The 19,339-nt window shown below is 58.7% G+C and overlaps 1 protein-coding gene across 2 annotated transcripts; it reads left to right on the plus strand.

The window, feature by feature from the left end:
• The first annotated feature begins 664 nt into the window (after nucleotides 1–664).
• Nucleotides 665–9,833, plus strand: SELPLG (selectin P ligand). Of its 2 annotated transcripts, none has more exons than XM_005612335.4 (2): nucleotides 665–873; nucleotides 7,832–9,833. In XM_005612335.4, exon 2 carries the CDS (start codon nucleotides 7,837–7,839, stop codon nucleotides 9,097–9,099), a length of 1,263 nt encoding a protein of 420 aa, XP_005612392.3. In that variant the 5' UTR covers nucleotides 665–873; nucleotides 7,832–7,836; the 3' UTR covers nucleotides 9,100–9,833.
• Nucleotides 9,834–19,339: the final 9,506 nt, after the last annotated feature.

A 19,339-nucleotide genomic window follows, 5' to 3' on the forward strand; every position in this document is an offset into this window, starting at 1 on the left:
GCCATTTCTCCTTGGAAGAGTCTGCTGGAAGCCCCTCCCCACCCCAGGGGGGTCAGGACCCCTCCCTGGCTCACCCAGGGTGACATGACCTCACTGTGTCTGCTTACTTCTGTACTTGCTGACTTCCCCCCAGACGAGGAGCTCTAGGAAGGCTGGAGGGCCAGAGCTGGCTGAACGAACAAAGGAGGCTAGGGAAATAAAAGGCAGGTCTCGCCCTCAGGGAATTCGCCATGAGCTCCCTAGAGAGGTTCTTGGTGGCTGCTGAAAGGGCCACCTGTGCACCTAGAGAGCATGGTTGGACCTCAGAAGAATTCCTGCATTGCTGCGTCATATTCACGAAGCTCAGGAAGGTCTGTGTTCTGTTTCCTCCTCCCGCTCCTTTCGTGGTCAAGCATGGAGAATCGTCCTGGTCCCTTTCTTTGCATCTGGTCACGTCCTTCCAGGGTGAGGGCCCCACTCACCCCCACTCTCTATCACCCGTGGAGTAATACTGTGGCCTTTCCCAGCTTGTGCCCCCTCAACCACACCTCCCTGGGAAGTTTCCACATGGTCCATGGTGGTTTCACCATTAACGGAATCCAAGAGTAACGTCAGGACCAGCAGGTCCCTGTCTCCCACTACCCACCCAATGTCAATCAACATTGTCACCAGAGCTGTCACAGGCAAGAGGGGGTGTGGCTGTCACGTGGCCATGAGTAACCACATTCTCGCTTCCTCCTTTTGTACACAGCCGTTGGGGGTTGGTGGGGTCTGGGACCGCGGCAGGGGTGCCACAGCAGCGCCTGGCAGCGTGGGCTGAGTCCTCGTTGCTAGAGTAGAGGAACCACTTCTCCTGGGCCCACGAGGCAGCTGTTCCATGCTCTGCTGAGCGCGGTAAGTGCTGGCTTGCAAAACCGCACGGAGTGGCTGGGGGATCCAAGGGGTAAGCGGGCCTGCCTGATAGCCCAGGGCAGGTCCCAGGCAGGGCTCCGGGCCTCCCTGAGCTGCGGCCCTGGGGCGGGCAGACCAAAGCCCCTCGGGCTCGGGACCACGGTCTGCCTGGACCGGTGGCCTGGTTCTGCTGTCTCTTCCAGATCCTGCTCCCTTCAACTTCCACCCCACCCTCCCTGCAGGTTTGCTAGCAGCTGCTGGCTGGGGGGCACCCCAGACTTGAAAAATTAGAGGCGTCAGGACTGCTTCCCCAAAAATCATCCTACCCCTCCTTTCATGGGTGGGAAACTGAGGCCCCGGGAGGTGAAGGGCTCAGGAGCAGAGCTGGGATTAGGTCTGGGCAAGCCCAGAAAGGAGGGGAGCGTGCAGGGTTTGTCTCGAAGCCACATAGGCTATAGGTCCATAAAAACATTGTTTCCACAGCCGAATTCTTCATGCTTTTTTTATGAGATTGAGAAAATGACACTGATTAAAATATTAGAATTAAGATACTACTGCTAGGAAAAGACAAAATAATGGAATACTCTTATTGTATTTGGGGTGCTTTGAGGTATAATGGAGAATGGTGGGGGCCTGGTGGCTAAAGCAGTGTCCCCCTACACAGACACACACACACCCCCCCATAGACAAGGATCAGGGCTCTGTCGCCTGGCATTCTCTTTTCCTCCGTCCTGGGCCCTCTTGCTTTCTTCCCTCTCCTATCTGTGACTTTGAGCCCTGGGGGCCAGGCCTCTCAGTGGGCAGGGGCTCCGGAGGTGGCGCCCCGGGCCCCAGAGCAGCTTCCTCTGAGGGTGGCCCGGGCTGGCCGCACCCTGAATGGGAGATGCCTCCCTCACCAGGCTTGGCCAGGAGCCAGGCAAGAGTGAAACCCGGACAGAGGAAGGGGCTGGGCTGCCAGGCCTCCTGGGCGTGTCCCGGGTGCTGCCTTGGAACCTCAGCCGGGCCTGAGCGGGGCCTTCCAGAGGGGCGGGGGATCGTGTAGGCACCCTGCCGGTGAACAGCGCCCCGATTTCACAGATGAGGAAACCGAGGTTCAGAGGGGAGAAGCAGCTGCCCTCGGCGGCAGGGCTGGGAGGTGGCTGAGCTCGGACGTGCTGCGGCCCCATCTGGCTGCAGGACACTCGTGGAGCCCAGGTCACCTTGGGTCTCTCGGTCCCCTCAGTCGAGCGTGGGCAGGAAGGTGGCAGTGAGAGACTCTCGGGCCAGGAGGAGAGAGGATGGCTGGAGGGGGAAAGGGGGATGTCTGTCTGTCTGCTTGTCCATCCTGTCTGTCTACACAGGTGTCCTCAGATAAACATCAAACTAAAATCAGTTGTAGGTCTCATTGAATTTGTGTGCAAAGTCCCTCACCTCCTCTGTCCCCAGCCAGCAAATTCGGGACCCAGCAGGTGAAAGTTGGGCTTTTTTTGGGGGGGAGGGAGTCAAAAAAGTCTTAGATGCCCCTATGACGTGTGTCCCTACAAAGGACCATGGAACATGAAACAGGTGTCTGCAGTATCAAAATTTCATGGCAGCAGGTGAAAATGAGGCAAACAGCCTGTCCAAAACAGCTCCTCCGTGGGGCGAGGGCGGATGATGACAGCAGGTCGGGAGGTGCAGGGTGACAGATAGGATGTGTGCTGGTTGCCCGTCTCAGACACCGTCCCCTCCTGCGACTGCTCTTTAATGAGCCCCTGGGGGCCCAGGCCGCTGGATGCTGGGGATCTGGTGGAGACGCCGCCCTCCAAAAGCTTGCGGTCTGGCGGGGGCAGCGGGGCAGCCACAGTGCCCGTGCTCCAGTGGGCAGGTGTCGCGAGCAGGCATGTCAGTTGAGTGCCTGCCCGCCTGCTAAGCCCTGGCCATGTAGCTTGAGCAGCAAGACTGGAGTGGTTCCTGTCCTCTTGGAGCTTATGGGCCAATGGGAGTAGATCTTTAGAAAGTAAGCAAACATTTAAAAGGGTTTAGACAATGGGAGTGACTAATCCTGTCTGGGCAATCCAGGGCTGCTTCTTGGAGGAGGCAACATTTGCTCTGGCTCCTGAGAATGGACCTTGTTTGTGGGCTATATAGGGCTGTGACTACGAGGTGGGCTGTGGAGCAAGACCACCCAGGTTCAAGTTCCTGCTCCCGCTCTTACAGGCTGTGGGCCTCAGTTTCCTCATTTTTCACATGGGGTTAATACAAGAAGGTTGTGGGGCCTGGGTGCGCCAATCGTGTACAGCTCTTAGAACAGCGCCTGGCACGTCGTCTACACTCGACGCGTGCGATACGCAAACCAGAGGAGGTTGAGGCTGTGCAGGGCGCCCAGGGCTTGCCGTGGAGACAGGCTTCTGGGCCCCCTGGCCTGGCCCTCTCCGACTGACAAGGTCAGGGATGTGTCAGAGCTGTTCCGGGGTTGGGGACTTTTCAGAAACACAGCCCTAAATGCAGAATAAGAATGCCACTGGCTGTCCTTTAGTGAGCGCTTACTATGAGCCAGCTCACTTCAACCCACAGCAGCCCCACCAGGTGCAGGCGCTGCCCCTGTCCTTGTGTTCCAGACAAGAAGCCGTGGCTCAGAGAGGTGAGTTCAGTTGCCCAAGGGCACACAGCTTGGAAGCAGCAGAGCTGGGACTGGATCTGGTTTGATATTGAATTTGATCCTGAGTCAGGCGGGGGCCTGTCCTGTCTGCCAGGACTTGGACCTACACTGGGGTCAGGGGCACTCCTGGGCCTCGGTTTGACCTACTTGTTGATCTGGAGCCTTCCCTTCTCTTGACGGCTGCTCCACGCCCAGCCTGAGACTCTCAGTCTTTTGGATCCTGAGGGTCCAAGCTCGGGAACGCTGAGGCTCCCAGGATTACAGATGTGGGATGGCGAGTCTCAAGCTTCCCGGAGTCCCATGGGCGTCTTTCCTGAGCAGGTGTGGTCTCTGGAGCTGGGGTGTGGCCCCAACACCACCTGGGTGGGGCTCAGGCAGAAACAACCTGGTTTTAGGGTGACAGACAGGAAAGGGGCAGTATCTGCACTCTGCGAGGTGAGCAGCACGACGATAGGATGTGGCAGCGCTGTGCTCGCAGGGCCCTGCCCGCCCGCTTCTGTGGTGAGCCACTCTTTTCCTGCCCTGGGAGGAGGGAAGAGGCCAAAGGTGGAGTTTTGTGCTGGCCTCAACCTGTCGATAACCAGACTTGTGGCTGGACCAGCCCTGTGGTTCTTACTATGATTGGAAGATGCCCTCAGCAATAGCCATCAGGAAACTTTGAAAACATAAAGGTTTATTACTCACAGGTCCTGGAAGTGACACAGCACACCAGGGGCCACACTCGAGGTTGTAGGGAGAGAGAACACAGGGGCCTGGGCATCTGCTTTTATTGGGGTCGAGGTGGGGGCCTAGAGGTCCCTGGGCTCATGCTTTATTGGTGAATTTAAAACATAAGATGGAGTATTTAAAGCTCGGAAAGAGGGGGGAAAAGAAAAGTGGCCCTAAGTGGTCAGTTACTGAAATTAACCAAGATCTGTGGAACCGGCCTCAGGCGGAGGCGGCTGGGCACTGTGTCTGGCCTCCCGCTGGCCATGTGGCTATTTGACACAGCCCTCTGGAAGCAGAGGCCTCGGCAATCAGAGCTGCAGTCGGGGACTTTCGTTACCAAAAAAGAAAAACCACACGCCTGCCAAGGCTCGCTCTGCAGGTGGGGCCTGGAGGAAGCAAGTCCCGGCCCTGAGCCCGGCTGTCCTCGTCTGTGTGACGGGAATCCTGACAGCCAGTGCTGGGGTGAAGACGAATGAGTTCCCTGGATGAGGAGATCACGAAATAATCCATCCACAGCGGGGGCTTTATAATAGCTCATTTTCGTTATATTGCAATACATTTACTTTAGCAAATATTCAAGTTACTGTCCTGCCGTGCGCGGTGCTCACACCCTGCCCGGCTCCTCTCTTGCTATCCACATGGCCCCTCGGAGCCACAGAACCTCTGGGAGCCGGGTTTTCTTCTGGCAGCTGGGCTGATGCCTGCACAGCCGTGGCCTGGCTCGAGGCTGCTGTGCCCGTGGTCCCTTCCCTGCGAAGCCCATGGGGTGGCGGGCCCCAGGGGACAGGGGGACAAAGGATTTTCAGGGCTAACACGGGGATATCCAGGACCAGCTGGCCGCCCTAGACAGGCCCAGGAGGGGAGAGATGGGGAGCGCTCTGCTCTCACACAGGACCCCATGGCTTCCTTAACTGCCCGTGGGGGAGGTAAGGAGGTCACCAGGTCTGTGCCTTCCCTGACTCCAAGGTCTCCCTTTCCTCTGCACCTCTGTCCACAGCCCCAAAGAGTGTCCCCAAATAAAACACCCCCTGCTGGAGGCCAGCATCGGAGACCTTTCCTGCAGCATCTCATTAGATTCTCACGACCATTCTTTGAAGCCGTACGGCCCATTTTACAGAGGAGGAAACTGAGGCTCAGAGAGGGTGAAGCAACCTGCTTAGGTTACACAGCTGCTAACAGTCTCTCCTCCACCCCGGCTGCCTGTGCATGCAGGGGACTGCGGGGATGGGAGTGGGGGCGAGGGCAGTGACGGCGGGAGCCCATCCTCCAAGGTAACCCCCAGCCCCCAGGCCGCAGAAAGTCGGGCCCTGACCCGCCAAGATGCCTCCCCCGACCCAGGAACTGATGGGTAGGGCCTGGCGTTTTGGCCCCTCCCTCTGTGCTTCCAGGAAGTGGCGGAGGAGCCGAGAGCTGCCCGGGTGGCAGTGGTGGGTACCAGTCTTTTTATAATGATGAAATGTGTCTCAGCTGGTGACATCTTCCTGAAGTCCCCTGCTCCTGGGAAAGTGGGGCCGAGGTCGGGCCATATACTCTCCCTCCAACTGAGAACATCACCCCATGTGCAAAGAAACTGCCTCCTGAAGGCCGGTTGGGAGGCGAAGAATGTGTGTGTGCGCATGTGTGTGTGTGCGTGTGTGAGGGAGAGAGACACATTTCTTAAGTACCTACGGTGGGCCTGGAACTATGGAATCATCACTTCACTGCATTCTCTCAACAGCCCTATGAGAGCGGCTCTGTTTATCCCCACTTTACAGATGAGAGAATTGAGGCTCAGAAGGGCAAGATCTGTGTCAAAGTCACACAGTCTGTGAGGGACAGACCTGGGACTCGAACATCCTTTGATTGACCCCATAGTCTGTGCTCTCCATCCTGTGCCCTGCACAACACCCGGTGCACATGGGGCTGACCTGTCTGGGGGATGTGACCTTCAAGGTCCTCCTTATTCTTACTCAGCCCTCCTTCTCCCAACTGGGTCCTGCCCCCAGCCACAAACACAGCAAGCTCATCTCTCTTCCAGGCCTTTGCCCCTCCTGCCCCCTCAGCCAGGTCATATCTCTCCGCAAAGCCTTTCTGAATCCTCCCTGGGCTCGAATCTGATCTCTGCCACTCGCCAGCTGTGTGTCTTTGGGCAGGTTGCTTCACCTCTCTGAGCCTCATCCCTCCTCAGTGAAAAGATACTTGTGAGGGCCAGATGTGCCTAGTACAAATATCGTAAAGTTTGGTTTAAGAAATTATTTTAAGATATGGTTAGACTGGCATTTTAGAAACCAACATAATTCTAACTAACATGTGAAGGAGGTCGGATGGAGCCCGGAAGCTGAGGGGACTGTGAGTAAGTTAAAGTCCCTCCAGGGGGCGATGAACAATTGCTCTCTGCTCTGAAGCATGGGAAGTACAGGGACACGTTGGAAATTATCCAGGCTCCCTGTCTCCCGGACACCGTGCTTGGGGTTGCATCCTTCCAAAGGGTGTTATGTCCAGGGAGCCCAGGAATACTCGAATCCTGCCCCAGAACACAGCTGTCACTCCCACAGGATTCCCAAGGGTAAGATTTGGAACCCCACAAACACCAGCCAGTGCCACGGGGAGCGTAAGGGAAGATAGAGAAAGCGAGAAAATGCAAGTGGCCCTTTCTGGCTACCTGCTCGGGAGGCTGAAGTGTAACACCAGGAAGGACAGCGGCTCTACCCACGGGCAAATGAGATGACCGTCCGCTCGCGGAGGGCTGGGTTGTTCTGAAAAGATCTGAGTTTTCTCCTGGCCCCAATCATGCGGTTGATGGCTCCAGGCCCTTGAGGACTTACGGGGTAGGTTTACTGAAACAACTAAAGGAGCTGCCCTTTGCTGGAGCTTGTGATGGGCACAGAGGCATCGCCTCATTTCATCCTCACAATGGCCAAGGAGGTAAGTGCTGTCATCCCTGCCGGGTGAGCGAGGACACGGCCAGGGGAGCTGGATCGAGCTGCAACCTTGAGAAAGTATGAGAAAAACTGAGAATCTGAGGGACGGGCCAGGGCTGTGCGGGGTGGGAGCCAAGATTGGGGAGAGTGGAACAGAGGGATGTTGGCGGTGGAGGGGGGCGGTCAGGACCAGACTCTGAGAGACCTCAAAGGTCCAAAGAAGCAGCTTTATCCTTTGGCCCTGTTGTCTGCAAACTCTCCCACCAGTGGACCCCATCAGTGGCCAATAGATGTACATGGATCTCTTAATGAACTACATCCCAGTACTACCGTACCCCTGAGAAATTATATATACAAAAATAGGAATTATGAAGGGGGTGACATAAAAGTTAATATAACTAGAAACTCCAATATTTTCTTTCTACATCCCAGTGGATTGTCTTGTCCACAATAAAAAGCTTTAATCGAAAAGGATAGACAAGTAAATTTCTGTGCAGCATATAGAGGGAGCTGAGGGCCCCCCGATGGATTTATCAATGTTGATAAATATTAAGAGCTGCTGTTTGCTGAGAGTCTAGCAGGCATGTGCTGGGTCACGAGGAGGCCCATGGCCAGGGGCCTGCCCCAGACCAGACGTCCTCCCAGCCGTGGCCGACTGGGATCGTAGGCGGGGGCGCCTGGCAGCCCAGGGCTGAAGCTGTCTTGACATCCCTCTGTTCCTGTCTCCCTCCAGGCACCATGCCTCTGCCGCTCCTCCTGCTGCTGAGCCTGCTGGGCCCTGGCAGCCGCCTCCAGCTTGTCCGGGGCCAGACAGGGGTGTCCAAGTACTTACACAGAGACGACGTCAACAGAGAAGGCACGGACCTGCTCAAAACGCCTGAAAGCAGCACCAAGACTTTCTCCCTGAGCCCCAGGCTTCTGGATGTGATGGGGACACCAGAGCAGAGAGATTCTACAGGGCCTGGAACTCCTGAGCCAGCCACTCTGGAGGTGGCTATGGAGGACTCTGCTGGCCTGGGGGCAGGAGGGACAGCCGTTGGGAACCTGACCACGGAACTGGCCACACAGGGGATTTCTGTCACAATGGGTCCTCTGACCGAAGGACTGGTCACTACAAACCCTCCCTTCCTGGAGGCTCTATCCACAGACGGGGCTCAGTCCACAGAGCTGGATACCCTGGAAGCCCTGTCCACAGGACCAGCAGCCACGGAGGCACTGACCACCCAACCTGCAGCCACGGAGGTCCTGTCCACAGAACCAGCAGCCACGGAGGCACTGACCACCCAACCCGCAGCCACGGAGGTCCTGTCCACGGAACCAGCAGCCACGGAGGCACTGACCACCCAACCCGCAGCCACAGAGGTCCTGTCCACAGAACCAGCAGCCACGGAGGCACTGACCTCCCAACCCGCAGCCACGGAGGTCTTGTCCAAAGGACCAGCAGCCACGGAGGCACTGACCACCCAACCCGCAGCCACAGAGGTCCTGTCCACGGAACCAGCAGCCACGGAGGCACTGACCTCCCAACCTGCAGCCACGGAGGTCTTGTCCAAAGGACCAGCAGCCACGGAGGCACTGACCACCCAACCCGCAGTTACGGAGGCCCAGTCCACAGTTCTAGCCACCACCAGCTTCAGAGGAAAAAGCCAGACTGTTTCCCTGTTGAGTTCTACGGTCCCCAACCCCACAGTGGCCTGGGACCACATCCCAGTGAAGCAGTGCCTGCTGGCCATCCTTATCCTGGCCCTGTTGGCTACCATCTTCCTTGTGTGCACCGTGGTGCTGGCTGTCCGCCTCTCCCGCAAGAACCACACATACCCCGTGCGCAGTTACTCCCCCACCGAGATGGTTTGCATCTCATCCCTGCTGCCCGAGGGAGGCGAGGGGCCCACCACCACGGCCAATGGGGGCCTGCCCACCCCCAAGGGTCGGGGCCGAAAGGCGGGGCCCGGCGAGGACCATGACGGGGACGACCTCACCCTGCACAGCTTCCTCCCTTAGCTCCCCCAACCCATCCTCCTGAGCAGGACCCTGCCTCCTCGCTCCCTCCGTGGCCCACCGAGCCACCAGCCAGCATTCAGGCTCAATTCCACAGGTCTGGGCTTCCTCGGAGCTCCCTGGGGTTGGGCACCCTCAGGACTGGGCCCCTGGCCACTGCCGCACACGGGACTGAGAACAGGCAGAGCAGGCCTGGCACGCAGAGCTGCCCCCCGTCCTGACTCCAGTGGGGGCTGGCGAGACTCCCTCCACCTCCCTGCCTCCCGTCTGTTCGGGGCGCCCTCCAGCACCCCCGCTGCTGTCCTCCCCTCTCCTGGCTTCTGGGCCTCATTCGCGTGCACCCAGGGAGGACTCGGAGTCCCCCGCCCTGACTCCCATTTTCTTCTGGTCGCCGTGGTCACCCACAGGAAGGGGGCATTCAGGAGGAGTGCTGGGCCCCGGAGGCCATGTCCTGCCGCTCCCCTATTTGGGGCAGCCTGGGTTTTCTCGGGCGGCTCCCCAGGTCTCAGCCTGTGAGGACTGCGGCGAGTCTGGAGACCCCAGGGCTGCCCCCTTCTTCGGGACTGTGTGGACCCACGAGGGCCATCTGCTGACAGAGCAACCCCCTCCTGCCCCCTCTTGCCTTCCCCCGCAGCCACGTTTCGGGGTGGGCTCTGTCTGGTTCACAGAGCCACCCCACTGCCCGGCCCATCCTCCGATGCAGCGCAGACACCCAATAAATATTGATGGTTGACTGACGGCTGCGTGCTTGGCATCAAGGGGCCCTTCAGGCGGGCAGTGGCCCTTTGCTGTTTGCCCGCAGCCCCAGCCCCTCGGGAAGCCCCTGCAGGGCTGCTGGGTTGACCTCCGCATTGTCTCTCGGATGCTGGGTGCCTCTTAGTGCATCCATGGGCAGCCGGGGAAGGCTTCAGACTGGGGGTGGAAGGGGGCTGGCCCCCATGACCTAGTTCTGGCCTCCAGAATTTGGTTCCTCCCAAATCTCGGACAAATACCCCCTCCCAACATCAGTGCCATCCTCCCAGAGGCCCTGACCTCCTGGTTCCACACAGGCCGTCTCCGGTTAACACCCTGTACCCGCTCCTCGCTCAGCCTGCCCCACCGGCTCACAGGAGCACTGACTAGCTGTCATTTTAAGTTTGGGGCCAGCAAACTTTTCCTAAAGGGCCAGAGAGTAGCTATTTCAGGTTTGGTGGGCCATGAGGCGGCTGTTGCAACCTCTCCTCTCTGTCACCGTAGCTCAAATGCAGCCACTGAGGATGCCATCCGTGAATGGGCTTGGCTGAGTCCTAATAAAACTTTAGTGACAAACAGGCGGCAGGCCGGAGGAGGCTCTGCTGACCACTGACTGAAGCGCAGGGTGGCCAGGTGTTCCGGTTGGCCAGGCACTTCCTGACTTAGCCCCGGACGGATGTCCCCTGTCGTGGGAACCCCTCAGCCCCAGGAAATCGGGACGGTCGGCTGCCCTGTTTAAGCAACGTTCACCACGTGTGTGCATGGCCATGTCTGAAACCCACGTTGACCCTGGGGTCAGATCAGAAAGCCAAGGCCACCGTGGAGAGGCGGAGCCAGTGGCCCACCCTTATGGCTGAGCCGGGATTCAAACTCCGGGTCTTCTGAAGGACCCCTCCACCCCAGGGCATGACCTGCAGGGAGCGTTCCAAGAGAGGGCTGAGTCTGGCATGTTTGGGCCTCAGCTCAGGACAGAGGGGTTGAGGGGAAGACGAGAGACCAGGGAGCATGGCAGGTGCCGAGTGGAGCCGTGGGGGCAGAGTCAGGGAGAAGTGGAGGGGTGTCTGCCCCTCCCCGACCCTCTAGAACAAGTGTGATCACAGGGAGGGTGTGTTTGACGTCCTTTGGTGGGGGGCCGGTGGAAGCGGGGGGGCCCCCCGTGGGCTGGGCAGCTGACCCTGGGGAAGGCAGGCTGATGCTTTGGAGAAACAGCCGTTCACTTCCCCTTTGGGAGTGATCAGAAAAATCAGCTGGGGGTCTCCACATGACGGGCTTGGGGACCCAGAGGCTGAAGGACGTGGGGGACATCTGAGCAGTCCCGCCAGGGTCTTGTCACCCCGTCCTTCTGGGCGGGGAGAGGTGTCCGGGTGCCCTGTGTTCTCCACGCTCCCGGAGCGCCTTTGCTCGAGGCCACTGTGTGCACACTCACGCGCTGGCCTGGTGTCCATCTAGTTCCCCAAAGTGCAGGAGTGACGTCGGCCTCGGTGATGATGGGTGCTTGAAGCAGCCACCAGGGGGCGCCCGCCACCAGCTCTTGGAGCCACTGGAAGCCGCCAGCCTCCCTGTGCGCCATGTTGGAGGACGAAGGAGGGGTAGCTTAGCCGGGAAGGAGCACCAAGCCCAGGGGGATGCTGGTGTTCGGTTAACAACTAACTTCTTGCGTGGACTTGTCCCCACGCCATGATTTGTCCTGCTTCCCAATTTCCTCCCTGTAAATACTCCCACGGCCGACTCTGAGCAACCAACCATTTAGACAGTAGCTGCCACCATAAATGTCAGTATTCTCAGGAGCATAGCTAAGAGTCGGATGTAGGAAAATAATTAGGAAGTGATGAGTTTTGAGAAGGGAGGACTTTGGTTTTTAGTATACTGTCATTTAACTTATTAAACAACTGGGTCACAAAATTCTGAAAATTTGACAGTTGGCTCTTAGAGACTGATGTGGGCCGGCTCCTGTGTCCCACTGTGCGCTCCCTCCCCGGACCGCCCCTTGTCCTTGACCATCACCGTCTGAATCGCCCGCTCCATCGATTCAGCAAATAAATCCCGAGCACAAACATCTCCCATCTCCCCACGAATCCCCTCATACAGCCTGGGAAGGAGGAACTAGTGTTTCCCCCACTTTACAGAAAGGGAAACTGAGGCTCAGAGAGGCATAGTCGCCTGTTCCAGGTGATGCACGAGAATGGGGATTGGAAGCCAGGTCCTACCACTGTGTCACGGCGTCCTTGAGATCACAGCGGGCTTCTAGGGGAATGCCATGTCCCAAACTCTCGCCACTGCTGGCCTGTCCTGGCGTCTGGAAGTCCCCCTCTGTCACCCTCTGCGGCTCCTGGTTGCTGGGGGGAGGCATTGGCACTTGGAGGACAGCCCAGCTCTGTCCTTGCAGAGAGCAGCATACAGCAGAGCTGGGGCCCAGGACAAAGACACAGGGCTAAGGGCAGGGAGCTGGCATTTACTGGGCACTTACTGCATACCCAGCCCCACGCCAAACACTTTATCTTCATGTTCTCATTTAGGCGTCACAACAACCCCACGATGTGGGGATGGTTATCACCCCATTTTCCTGCTGGGGAGACTGAGGATCAGAAAGCTGGATCCCTCGCCCCAGCAGGCTGCTCTGCTAAGAAACCAGACTCTGCTGACTTCAGCGCTGGCGGCAGGGAAGGAAGGAGGGCAGACGGAAATAGGAGCTGGGCCGGGGGTGGCATGCTAAGTTTACTCCGGGTCCCTTGTCTCTTAGGAGCTGGGGCTGCCAGCCCTGCGGGCGGCTCACCCAGCAGCGGATCTGGGCAGAGGCTCCCCAAACTCTCCCTCCTACCCCACCCCCAGCCGCCACTCAGCCAAGCCACGTAACTTGATGGTTATGGGGTGTCCGCTCTGTGCCGGGTACCGGGCTAGGTCCCTGGATGGACGCCACGTCAGCGGACAGCCCTGGTGGTGCCCTTTGGGGCTCACAGTATAGAAGGGGAGAGAGAAATTAATCGAATGATCACCCAGAAAAATATCAGATGACGGCTGGGCCCAGGGCCCCAGAGGGGAGGTGGAGGGGGGCCCTGAGTGTGCAGAGTGTGGCCAGCTCTTGGGGTGGGGTGGGGAGGAGGCAGGAAAATGGTTGACACTTGAAAGATGCAGAGTCGTGGGCTCGAGAGGGTGGGTATAGACAGAGGAGTGTCCCAGGCATGGAGAACAGTGTGGACAATAGGGGTGCAGGGGGAGAGCTAACAAGGGTGGCTGCAAGGAGGAGGGCAGGGCTGTGTGAGGTTGAGGGGGCCTGGGCCAGCGGGGTGCACAGAGGGTATAGACTCCAGAGAGAATTGGTAAGGGGCTGGTGACGGGTTGGCACGGCGATGAAGATGGGGAAAGAGAGGGCTCCCGGGTCTCTGACCGGGCAGCTGTCTCGATGGGGGCGCCATGGGTGGAGGGAGCAGGTTGGGGCCGCTGTGAGGGTGGCGTGCCAGGTTGGGCTTCTGCCACATGGAGTTTCAAGGGCCTGGTCATTCTCCGGGGGGGAGTGTCCGGAAGGCTGCTGGGAGGATGCTCACCAGCATCAGCCATGAGGGAGAGCAAACAAACACCAGCAGGAGGTGTCACTGCACACCACCAGCCGGACGAAAATTAGAAAGACTGACACCACCAAGTGCTGGCGAGGACGCAGAGCGGCTGGGACTCCCACATTGCCGGCGGGAATGCGCGACGGCACAGCCACCTGGAAGCCCATTTGGCGATTTCTTACAAAGTTAGACATAGACTCACCATGGATGAACAACGCAGAACGACTCAGAAACTCAGAAAGGGAACGACTCAGGAATCCCTTTCCTGGATATTTCCCCAAGAATGAAAACACGTTCCTACAAAGACTTGTCCACCATGTTTATGAAGCGTTATTCATAACAGCCAAAAAACTGGGAACAACCCAAATATCCATCAACTGGTGAATGGATAAATGAAGTGCGGTCACCCATAACCGGAATGCCACTCAGAGCAGAAAGGAGCGGACTATTGATCCACACACCGACACGGAGAAATCTCAAAAACTTTCTGCTGGGGCCAGCCCGGTGGCACAGCAGCTAAAAGCTCACATTCTGCTTTGGCGGCCCAGGGTTCGCCAGTTTGGATCCCAGGTGCAGATGTGGCACTGCTTGGCAAGCCATGCTGTGGCAGGCGTCCCACATATAAAGTAGAGGAAGATGGGCACACATGTTGGCTTGGGGCCAGTCTTCCTCAGCAAAAAAAAAAAAAAAAAAAAAGAGGAGGATTGGCAGCAGATGTTAGCTCAGGGCTAATCTTCCTCAGAAAAACTTTATGCTGAGTGAGAGGCCAGACCCCAAAGGCTCTGTGTCCACTGTGTGAGTCCAACGATAAGAAGTTCAAGAATAGGCAAAACTAATCCACAGTGAGAAATCAGATCCGTGGTTACCCTTCGGGGATGATCACGAGGGGACTTGACGGAACCTTCTGGGTGCTGGCACGTGTCGGTCTTGTCTGGGTGATGGTCACACATGGGTCTTACCTTTGTCCAAACGCCTAGAACTGCTCTTGTCCAATTGGTGCATTTGACTGCGTGTCAAATACACCTCAAGTGCGGGCAGACGACCTGGCGGGTGGGCAGGTTCCTGAGGCTGTGGGAGCCCAGAGGTCTGCCCAGGGGACGGAGGCCGTGTGACAGCAGAGGACTTGGGAACCTGCCCGGACGGCCCGAGGAGGCCGCGCTGCCTGGAGCCCCCAACCGATGTCCTGCGAACATCCAGCCCTCTTACCTTCAGTGGCTGCTCCTGCTCAGACACCGTCACTAGCTCCCCAGTGCCAGAGTCCAAAGGAAGTTTCCAGCTTTGTGACTTGCTGGCCACCCACCTAAACGTTTCGTGGTCGGGCACACCGACCTCCTCGCTCCTCCTCGCACATACTTCCTGTGTTCGCTCCCCATCACCCGCTTTCACGGCCCCTCCGTCTCCAGGGCTCATCTCCCCCAGGCCCTGAGACAGTTCTGATCTTGCGGGGGATCCTCAGGCCTCTGGGCTTGCCCTCTGCTCGTCTCTCCTCTCCCTGCTTCCTTGCCCCCAGCCTGGGGCACCGGGACCGGCCTGGCTGACCAACAGGTAACTCCAGGGTACTCCTCCTCCGCTCGGGGTCTCAGTCTCTCCATCTGTAAAGCGGGCACGCGTGTGTCACCTCATGCCACTGGGTGGCCACTGTTCACTGTCCGTCCATCCCCTCAGGGAGCCACGTGAGGCAGGACCTGTGGGTTGTTCACACCCCAGGAGGCTCAGGAAGGAGCGAGGAGTCAGTCTGATGCCTGGTCCTGTCTTTGCCCCGGGCCTCTCTGAGCCTCCCAGACCTCGTCTGTAACCTGGGCACGGTCCTGGTGCCCTGGGCAGTAGAAGTAAGAGTGGCAGCTCACTCTCGTGTGCTAATCATGGTAAACTCTGTGCTAAACGTGTTGCTCACATTTTCTCATTTAATCTTCACCCTGTGAGGTAGGTCCTATTTTTAACGTCATTTTACAGATGAGCAAACTGAGGCTCAGAGAGGTTCAGTGACTTGCCTAAGGCCACACGGCTTGAAAAATCAGAGATCTGGGATGAAATTCTTAAGACTTCCTGGGGGCACCAGTCGCCAGAGGCCGGCTCCTTGAGGAGGAGCTGGGAACTCCCCAGATCTCCAGGGCTCAGAGCTACGCCCTCCGCCTGACCTCCCATTAGCTGCAGAGCAGAGTTCCCCCTGGAGGCTGTTCTGGGCACCCCATCCCCCACCGGAGGGCGGGAGGCGCTGGGAGGCAGCCACCGGGCTCTGCCCATCCTTGGCGCCCATACAGTGCCGGGGGCTGGAGAGCAGGTGGTGCTGGAGGTAGCACCTGATTCAAGCACCCCTGGACTCACACCTTGGGAACGCCGCCGCCCCTCAGGTCTCGGTTTTCTCTCCTATAAAATGGGAATATCTGTATTAGCTCTTGGCTGGAGGGGCAGGACGCAAACCTGGGGGCAGTGGACCGGGAGATGTGGTGGGCGGCGAGGGCACCCACCAGGCAGCATGAGACGGCAGCCTGGGACAGAGAGAGGCCTGGAGCTGGGTGGCGGGGACATCTGCCTGTAGGTGGGACCTGAAACCCTGGATGGGGGAGAGTTCCCAGATGCGGGTGTGAGCCGTTTCCAATGTGGTGCCCCTCTGAGACGGCAAAGATGCTCTCGGTCCTCACATGACGGGGCGCTTTCACATGCCCTGGGGGAGAGAACACAACGACCGCTCCTGTGTGAGCGACTCTTTCCGATGCGTCTCCCCGTGTGCAGCTCAGCTGCCCCGAGAGACAGTCCACGAGGATCGGCCCTCCGTGTGTGAGGCGTCGTGCGAATCCAGGGCCCAAACACCGTGGGCCTCGAGGACGTGTGTGGGCAGAGCCCCGACTGCTGAGCTTTTCGGGGCACGGTCCTCACAGCCTCTCGCTCGTGCAGTCACTCCACACGCGGTCCCCGGGCACGAGACGGTACGTGCCTGTGGGCAGGAATTAGAACTGGGCCTCTAGGATGACCCCAGCCTGGAGCAGGTGCCTGGGAAATGCTTGTGGAATATTCCGGCAACTGGGGATCTTAAAGAGGAATAAGACAGCCCCAGCTGTACCATCAATAGACTGGCACCCAGCAATTGAAAATGAAGTTTTTGAAGGATCCCCTGGTGAAATGCCCACGACGTACGGTTAAACGAACGCTGAGCTCGGTTTCCTCATCTGTGAAATGGGATAATACTGTCACCTCGTCCAGGGGTTGGGAGGGTGAAGGAGACAAGGCACAGAAAACCCTTGGCTCAGGGCTGACGCTGTCACTGCTCCTCCAGTCACGGCTGCTGGACCATCGAGCGTGGAAACAGGACTGAAGCACGGATCCAGGTCGTTACGAGAGCTCAGCCGCGGCGGGTAGATGCTGGGGAGCTCTTCTGGCTTCTTTTGACTTTTCCGTGTTTTCCTAATATTTCTCAACACACAGAACCAAAGCCTGTGTTAGGAAATCTGGGGTTCCCGGGCCCCCCAACTGGCGAGTCGTACCATCGTCCCACAGCTCTTAACGCCCACGCAGGGAGGCTCAGAGCCAGTGGTCCTCGCCCCGGAGCCGGTTTTGCCCCCCAGGGGACGTTTGCCAATGTCTGGGGATACTTCTGGTTGGCACTACTGGGGGGGCTACTGCTGTCATCGAGTAGGTGGTCAGGGGTCCTCCTAAACCCTACAGCGCACGGGACAGTCCCCACAGCACACAGGCGTCTGGTCCACAACGTTGCAGTGCAGATGGGCAGACTCTACTCTTGCCACCCAGGAGGGAGAGACGCCCAGAGCCACCTCCCCAAGGTGTCTGGAATCCGGAGGGGCTTCTGTGTGGCAGTGAACTTGGCTGTTGGGTGTCCCCTTGGTGCCTGGAAGGCTGTACCCTCTGGGGTCTGCAGAGCCAGCACCCCCATGCCTGAGCTCGGCAGAAAGAGGATGCCGCTGCTGAGCCGCACAGCCAGATGGCCTCGGCCTGGTGCCGCCTCTCCCGAGGAACGACGGTGGGGAATGGGCCCTGGCAGAGGCTGGAGCGCCCCCAGTCCCCTTTCCCAGGGGAGCCTCTGGGACACAAACCCCATTCCTCGCCAGCCTCAGCCCTGGGTCTGGGCTCCCCGCTGCCCTCCTTGGGGTGGTTCTTTCAGGAGACCCTGTTGGCCTGCCTCCTGCTGAGTTTCAGCAGCCCCTCAGCAAATCACTGGATACAAATGAATATGTAGGACCGTGGGTGCCCTAGTCCCACCAGCCGAAGCTTCTGGACCTCAACTCCTGCCCTGCTCAGATCCCTATCTCACCTGCCGACAAGCATGTTGGTTGGATGAGTGAAGGAAAGCTCCTGTCACCTCTCACTCCCCCTCTGCTCTGGCCCCACAAGTCTTCTTGTCTTCTTGATCTTTCTTCTGCACGTGCTCCTGCCTCAGGACCTTTGCACATGCTGTTCCCTGTGTCTGGCAGCCTCTTCCCAGATGTCTGCAAGGCTGGCATCTTCTCATCCTTCAGGTCTTGAAGAGAGGCCCCCTCTGCAGCCATGCCCCAACTTATTCTTGATGACACTTCCCTGTCTCCCTTCGAGGGACTGATGACTGTCTGCAGTGATGCTGTTGATGTATCGACTTTTGCTGTGCCCACGTAAGGCCTCTGTTCCTTGCTTCACTGTCTCCCAAGGCTGGGTGGAGATCAAGGGAGCTTGGGGTTAAGGCTTGGAGTCAGGCGGGCCTGGGTCGACTCCGCACCCCACGGCTTGCTAGTTGCCTGACCCTGGGCTGCGCTCTAACCCCTGCGGGCCTCAGTTTCCACACCTGTGAAGTGGGGAGAAGGGTCCTTGCTGCTGCTTGGGCTGCGGGAGAGAGAGAGTGGAGCAGCCGTGGCTGGTGCATCACAGGGGCCCAGTTAGGGCCCATTCTGGGAGAGGCGGGCGCAGAGACTCGGAGGGCCCAGGGGAGGCCTCCACGTCCTGGAGCCCCGCAGCACCACCCCTGCGGTTTGGGGGCGAAACCCCGCCCTGCTGAGCTCTCCGTCTTTTGGCCTAAAATTAGCTCACAAATTCCTTGGCTCCCTGGCCGGTGCTTCCAACCGACAATTCAAACCAGATGTTTCCAGCTGTCGGGGCCCATCCCCCCGGCTCGGGGAGGCCAGACTCAGCTTGTGCAGGGGGCGAGGTGGGAGGGGCCTGGCCAGCACGCACCCCTCCAAGGATGCGGGCGCCCCTCGCTGACCGTCGGCTGGCAGGGGTGGGGGGGTAGGGGTGGCCAATCGCTCTGCCCCTTTGCGGCCGGTGGCCTTATGGAGCGCCAGCTGTATGCCAGGCCTGTGTGTTCGCTTCGTCCAGAGGCTGTGATAAGGATCTTCAGTCCCGGGTGTCACCTGTGTTGTTGTTATTATTATCTGTTATTATTTAGTGCCAGATGCCCAGGCTCAATGCATTCTCACAATAACCCAGGGAAGTGGATGTTACTGTTACCCCCATTTTACAGAAGAGGAAACTGAGGCCCAGAGTGGTTGAGTAACTTAGCGCAGGGTCACCTAGTGCCCAAGCAGCAGAATCCAGAGGTCCCTGAGGGCAGGTGGTCTCGCCTCATCCTGGGTGGGTTTCCCCTCCTTGCTGTCACTCCCAGGGGCCCTTTCCCACGTCGGGGGTGGATGTGGATGTCGTGGAAGACCCTGTCTACGAGGTGTCCCTGCTCCCAGTGCGGAAGGCGGGCTCACGCAGCTGCCAGGAGGAAGTGGCTCCTCAGGGGCCCTGGAGCCAGGTTTCTGGCCCCAGTTGAGTCCGAAGCCAGTGGTCAGGGTGGCAGGAGCCGAGGGCAGCGTGGGGATCTGTATGGCCTTCGTGGGGGCCTTACGGGGAGTCCTTTCCTCCCCGTAGAGATGGGACCCTGAGCCATCGCTTGGTCAGGGTCCTTGAGAGAACCGGGGTGTGTGTGTGTGCTGGAGGGGGCAGTAAGGAGGGGAGGGGCTCAAGGCAGGAGAGGAGAAGAAGTGGGGAAG

The sequence above is a fragment of the Equus caballus genome, chromosome 8 (genome assembly GCF_041296265.1).
Source record: "Equus caballus isolate H_3958 breed thoroughbred chromosome 8, TB-T2T, whole genome shotgun sequence".
NCBI classification, from domain to species: Eukaryota; Metazoa; Chordata; class Mammalia; order Perissodactyla; family Equidae; genus Equus; species Equus caballus.